This window comes from Pelophylax lessonae (assembly GCF_965119305.1).
Source record: "Pelophylax lessonae genome assembly, chromosome: 5".
NCBI lineage: Eukaryota > Metazoa > Chordata > Amphibia > Anura > Ranidae > Pelophylax > Pelophylax lessonae.
The window spans coordinates 202,495,542-202,502,556 of record NC_138772.1 but is presented as its reverse complement, the minus strand read 5'-3'; the positions used below and the strand labels follow the sequence as shown (position 1 = coordinate 202,502,556).

Here is a 7,015-nt window from a genome sequence, read left to right as displayed (position 1 = left end):
TGATCAAAGGGTAAATGTGTGCTTTCTAACTGGGGGATGGGCTTGCTGGATTAACACAGAGACCTGTGTTCCTAAATAGGAGGAACACAGGATCCCTGTAATTATCACCGACAGAACAACGGTCTGCCATGTTTACATCGGGGCCGCTGGACCCGCTGATTGGCTCCCCTTCTAGCCAATTGGCTCTTGCGCGCCCACACTAACTGCTACAGGATGCGACGTACATGTACGTCATTTTGCGTAACAGAGCTGACTGGTTGGCAAGTGGTTAATGTTGCTGTAGGCCTCTTGCCAGCCTCCCTGACCAGTTTTCTTCTTGTCTTTTCATCAATTTTGGAGGGACGTCCAGTTCTTGGTAATGTCACTGTTGTGTTATATTTTCTCCACTTGATGATGACTATTTCAACTGTGTTCCATGTTATATCCAATGCCTTGGAAATTCTTTTGAATCCTTCTTCTTACTGATACATTTAAAACAATGAGATCCCTCTGATGCTTTGGAAGCTCTCTGCTTTTGCTGTAGGATGCGACTAAGAAAATGTCAGAAAAGACCTACTAAAACAGCTGAACTGTATTTGGGGTTAAATCAGATGCACTTTAAATGATGGCAGATGTGTACTGACTCCTATTTAACATGAGTTTGACTGACTATTTAACTAGTCGGATACAGCAGTTGTTAATGGGAGATTGCATTTACAATTGTTTTTCTATCACTTGATATGTTTTTTATTATTTATTTATTGCATGGACTATTGTTTTGCCCAGATCCTAATATATATAACAAAATTCATTTTTTTTATTCTGTTAGTGGATATAATATATATTGATTTTTGCATATTGAGCACTGTGGTTTATTAGTATTTACTAAATAATTTTTCAATTTTATTTTTTATATCACCTTTAATTAGCATGGTACTATTTGGAATTGTATTCATACATACAGCACATCTATGAGAGTGTGGCCAATATCAGCAGCTTAGTAGAATTTTACCCTTTGGGACAATATTGTTCATGTAGTAGCTTGCATGACTTTCAATTTAATCATTTTTGTGCCCAGTGTCCAATCTCCTGCAAGTACAGTATAAGCCACAGTTCATAAATACAAAACAGTGTCACTCAAAGAAGGACAATAAAGGAAAAAAACAAAAAAAAAACAATTGTTAATGTTGATTGTCAAGCCAAACCTTTAATTGAAAGAATAACATATTACCTGTAGCAGCTTACGTTTCTCCTACTGCTCGGAGTTGACCCTGGAGTGCCATCCTTTGGTTTGGAAGCAGGAATTTACCTGTCTGTGGCAAAATCTTAATAAAAAGGAGTCATCAAAATAATATGGTTTAATCAACATTTATTTCTTTATGCGTAAAAGAAAAAAAAAAAAACAAAACAGTTGATCAAACGTTTGCATCACAAGAAAAAGGTTGTTTTATTATTCTGTCTGAAATGAGCACTAGTTTCACAATGACACTGAAAGCAGTGAAAGAACCGACAATGACCTTTGACTAAAGGTAGTTTTTTGTACAAAGAAACAGATACCAAGGAATTAAAGCACTGCCTTGTAATTACCAGTCATTGGTCCAAATGTACAAAAAAATAAGCACAAATGTGCCATATTCTTCAAAATTCTTGCAAGTGCCAGTGGGGAAAACAAAGTTGATGCCCGTAAAATAATTAAACTTCAAAAATGGTAAAGTACAAAATGAAGATTTTTAACTAATATTTGTCAATGTGTAAATTAGTTATTTAGCTCTCAAATACATAATAAATTGCAGTATTTGCCCCTCCCCTCCACTGTTTGCTGTTGTATTGCAAGACCATTTTATATTACATAAAAAATAAAGCTGTTGTCAGACTCATTCTTAAGTCTATTTTGCAGCTGCTGGAAAATGCAGCTTTGACGAAAATTAAAAAGTCATTCCAGATAGAAATACTTTGCCTGAGGGAAAAAAAAAAAAAAAAAAAAAGATCAAAATGGTAAGCCCCTCCCACGACCTCTGACATATGTACCCATATGTCCCCCATGTCCTTGAGAGAAAGCATGTGCCTGGTGGGGGGACCCCCACACAGGTCTGTGCATTATCGCAGGTAGACCAGGATGCTCTGGTAGATTAGTGCTGTAGCTAAAGTTAGGCATTTTTGTTGGCATTGTACGACTGTCCATTCCTGCAGAGAGATTATTGTTTGCCAAAATAATTGGGGGGCTTTGACTATATTCAAATCGGTGGTCTTTGTCACCACTAAATAACATGGAACCAGCATTGAGGTAGCTGTCCCTGTAGGTGGTGGCAGAATTACAGAAGGGCTCTGGAAAAGGAGGGTTTGCAGGAAGCCGGTTACTAATCTGAGATGAAGGAGTACTGTAGTTGTCAACAGGCTGGTTTTCAGGATGCCTTTCCAAAACAGTAGCAGGCATGTTACTAGGTCTGTCACTGCTATAGGGGGTTGTGAGGAAAGATGGTCCACATTGCTCAGTGCTGTCTGAAGTCTTGGTAAATGGTTTGCCCCCAGAGTAGTCTACACCAGCTGTATCTTGTTCCTGAGCCTGGTGCTGGGCAATTATTTGCAATAGTGCTGCTTTAACTTCTGCATGGGGATCACAAGCAGACATGCTGGTGTTGGGTACTTGCTGCCTTTCTGTCCGGTAATCAAGATCTTCCCCTCCCACAGGAGGAGGTTCTGGGGGCTCAGGGGGGCGCTGATCTGGAGGCAGTATTTGAGGATGATTTGGTTCAGGCGATAAGCTTTTCAGTGATGGATCATGGTGATCAACAAGTTCATTTTCATCTAAAAGCACAAACATATATTAAGAACAGCTGCTATTCTAACAACTGTGTAAATTATGATTACAATAATAGTCTCAATGTCCCTCTATCTCTGTCTGTGTGTCTCTCTCTCTCTCTGGTGTCTGCCTGTTTAAAAAAGGGGGTGTCAGCTTGCATGCTCCCTCCATGTGCGTTTGATTGAGATTAGAGGATAGGCTCCTTGAAAGGGCAGGGGACTGATGTAATTATTATTTGAGAAGATATTTACAAGTCTGCAGACAATGTGAAATTATTCATGGAGCTCAGAGTGCAAAAAATGTAATAAAAAGGGAAAAAAAAAAAAAGACAGCTTCCACAACCTCTAAAGCAGGGATCCTCAAACTATGGCCCTCCAGCTGTTGCAGAACTACACATCCCATGAGGCATTGGAAAACTGACATTCCCTAATATGACTAGGCATGATGGGAATTGTAGTTCCTGTACAACTGGAAGGCCATAGTTTGAAGACCCCTGCTCTAAAGAATAATACCCCCTTTAATCATGCAAAAGTAGCAATATGAAACAGCGAGTAAGCTACTGTGCTCATCCATATCAGAAGTATTCCAAATATAAGTGGACTTATAATAATTGGAATACTTTTTTTGGCACACTGCAATGTGGAGGCATCGCCACAGTGGCATGTGTATACCCCCATCCGCTGCCTTCACAGCCTAAAGCAATTTATTTTCTTTTATCAAAATAACAAACATGTTCTACTTACTTGCTCTGTGGTATTGTACAGAGCAGCCCCAAAACTCCTCTTCTGGGGTCCCCCACCAGCGCTGTCCCCTCCTCCTCTTCAGTGTCTGCCCCCATAACAAGAACTTGCTATGGGAACAGAAGAGTCGGCTCACTCCCAAGCCAGGCTGTGTGTCTATAGACACAAAGAGCCTGGGGATCAACCCCCATCCCCTCCTTAACTGCTCCTACTGCTGCCACCATGTCCAGTGAGGGGAGAGAGATGCTCTTGGACACAGCGCTGGATCAAGTTCAAGCTCAGAAAAGAATTTGGGGTTGTTAGGGAACTAATCTTGGAAGTTTTTTTTTTTTTCTCTTAAACCTTAATGCAGACAATGCATTAGGCCTCATGCACACTGCTGCTGTTTATCTCATGTTTTTGTGAGTTTAGGCATTTTTTTTTTCTGCCCTTGAACTCCCCTTATATTCATCCTATGTGCCCATGCACACATGGACGTTTTTAGCAGTTTGAGTTTACAAGTTTTCTGAACGCCCTAAAATTGCATTTAGTTAAAGGCCTAGGCGATTTAGCACAACATCGTTTATTTTAATGCCCAGAATAAAATCTAATTTTTGGCAAACAAAATAAATACACACCCAAACTCTAAACACTGTTAAACTCTGCTTGACTGGTTTGAAGCTTAGGTGAGGCTCATAACATTGATTTTCACCTGTCAGGATAAACAGCGTTTACAAAAAAAACAGTGTGCATGAGGCCTTAAAATGGCAGTAAAGCCTTTTTTTTTTGTATAATTTATACCTACAGGTAAGCCTATAATAAGGCTTACCTGTAGGGTACAGTAAATATCTCCTAAACATGCACTGTTTAGAAGATAATTATTTAGTGACTTCACCAGCACATGCGCACTGCGCTCTCTATGGACGGAGTGATGTCCATAGAAAGCTGTGCCACGGGAGTGACGTCATCACGACATGGCCAATAAAATGTAAGGAAGACTGGGTGAAGATGAAAGCCCTGCCAGTGGCGACAGTGCGCCACTGGAGGGCTTTGTTTTCAAGTACGTCTTTCACAATGTGCTAATACGCAATGCCTACTAGCACATTTTGACATTTGCAGGGAGAGGTTTTTTTATTTTTTTTTTTGGTTTACTTCCGCTTTAAAGCATAAAAACCTTTAGCCTTTACAACCACTTTAATGTAGAGTACTTAGGGGGGAGGGAGTGGGGATATGTGCCTCAACTGCATGTTTTTACTACCTCTCAACCGCAAGTGTAAACAAGCCCTAAGAGCCAGAAAACGTAACCTAATCCTTTAATATTAACTCTTAAAACTAAACCCAAAATACTAATACTAATCTCTACCATTTTAAAAACCCAATTATCATCTCAACCGCTCAAATTTCATTCACAAACCGCAATCTTCAACAGTGCTTGATGCTACTAGAAATTTTTGCTTTAAGGGTCTGTTCCCACCAGGACGTGGTACAGGAAAGGTGTGTTTCCTGTACCGCATGGGAATGCGCTGCCCTTGTTAGAGGTGCACAGGTGCCAATAATTGTTAACGGCACCCAAAAGGCATTTAACGCACGCAGCATGTTTGGGCCCACCAAACGACAGGTAACACAGTATCATGGTGTGGCACAACTTTTTATAAGCTGTGTCTGCAGTACTTTTTGCGCATTCTTGTGTATTTGCCAGCCCACTGAATCAAACGCGCTGTCAAAAACAGAAACACACAAAAATGTGCAAACGCGCATGTTCTATTGTGATCCAGCCCTAAGACCATAAAAGATAAATGCATACCAATAGGTGCAGGGCTTGGAGGTCGTCTGGGTTTCACCGTTTCTTCTCCTAACTTCTCCTCAGGAGGCTCCTGTGCTGTCTCTGCTTGTTGTTTTTGTTCTTGATCTTTTAATAAATGAGCCAGTAAGGCTGAAAAAGTGCTCTGCATGGTTGTCTGAACTGCATCTGGCTTAGCCTTGGGTATAGGCAGTGATGGGAAGGTGGGCTGTTCGGGTTCCGATACTGCAGCTGGAGAGGGAGGCTCCTCTTTTGACTCCAGGGATTTATCGGCAGATGCAAGAATACCAGCTGGAAGAATTAGATTGTTCAGCTTTTGTGCTGTCTCTGGATTCACCTTGATATTCATAACCTGTGCCAACTGTGCCATGCTGACACAACTGGTCTGGGACTGTAGTAAGTTCAGTAAAATGGCCACTGAATTCTGATTCAGCTGCTGTCCAGAACTTGGGTGACCTTAGGAAAAGTATACAGAGATGTTTAATGTAACTTAACTTTTTATATGACCTAAAAATTTGAAATACTTTAAATTTGACATGTACATAAAGCCAGCAAACACTTACCTAATCCAACACCAGGAAATCCCTGAGGCTTCATCTGAGAAGATGTCTGTATCCCTTGGGGCGTGCTGTTTCTGCTGTCATCCATTCCAGCAGATAAATCTTTCCTTGGTACTTTTGGTGCTGTTACATCATCAATCATTCCCATTTGTTTCTGTCTTCTGCGTTTCTTACTCCATAACTCATGGCAGTCTTGCCAAAGAGGAAGGCTACAGGAAAGGAGGGAAACAAATCATTACATAGTTCTAAGTACCAAATCCAGTTACTATGTGATGCGCAATCCTCAAACTTCCTTCACTGTCCCTAGCTGAACTAAATCCTCCATTCGTGTACTACACGCTCCCCCCTCCCAGACACTGCAGCTCACAGTGAAAGGGTTTCAGTAACAGAAGCAGTGTTGTTAAATTAGATACTAGGGCAGGGCTAGGTGAGGCCAAGGGTTGATTGACAAACTACATCAAACGAATTGCGGCTCTTAACTATAATTTAAAAATACAGTAACTGCTTACAAGCCTGGAGACAATGAAACTCATTTTACATTAAGGTCATGAAAGGATTGTAGCACCACCCCCAGCTGGAGGCTTCAAGATCTCCCTGCTGGTACTCAGAACATAGGAGTAGGCGTCCGAATGCACCAATTCAAAAGTGTGAGTAAACCGAGGAAAACACGCCGCTCAAACTGACCCAATATAGTCACGGTGTATGGCCTCAGCAGGCGCTGCTCCAGCCATGTCCTCTGACACGTTTCACCCCACCCACCAGGGCTTGGTTTCGTTGACCAAGCTCCTGGTGGGTGGGAAGAAATGCATCGGGGGCATGGCTGGAGCAGTGCCAACTATATCGGATGGCGTCTTTTCCTTGGTTCACCCAATCCTTTTCCATTAAGGTTAAGAATATTTTAGTCAGGTTTTCTTACGCTTACAAGCAATATCTTCCCAGTAGTCCACTGAATACAGAAGCTAGTTTTCTGTTTATTACATTTAAATACAATGCAGCACTGTTTTCGGGAGAAAGTCTTAGGAGAGGGTTATAACCCCTGTAAGGTTTATTTTTGCCAACTGTGTCACATTGGGGAGATTCCCCTTCACTTCCTGCCCCATAGCCAAACAGGAAGAGAGAGGAAATCCCTACAAATTGAGGGAATCCCTTGTTTTCA

General features: G+C 41.4%; 1 protein-coding gene across 1 annotated transcript in view; it reads right to left on the bottom strand.

Moving 5' to 3' along the window:
- Window positions 1–1,331: 1,331 nt before the first annotated feature.
- The window catches only part of CDK13 (cyclin dependent kinase 13), an 80,686-nt gene continuing 75,002 nt past the window's right edge, over window positions 1,332–7,015 (bottom strand). Inside the window, exons 12-14 of the mRNA XM_082259510.1 lie at window positions 5,863–6,068; window positions 5,303–5,755; window positions 1,332–2,784 (exon numbers count right to left, since the gene is read on the bottom strand). Of these exons, the coding sequence (XP_082115636.1) occupies window positions 1,967–2,784; window positions 5,303–5,755; window positions 5,863–6,068 (1,477 nt within the window). The 3' untranslated portion in view covers window positions 1,332–1,966. The remainder of the gene's footprint in view (window positions 2,785–5,302; window positions 5,756–5,862; window positions 6,069–7,015) is intronic.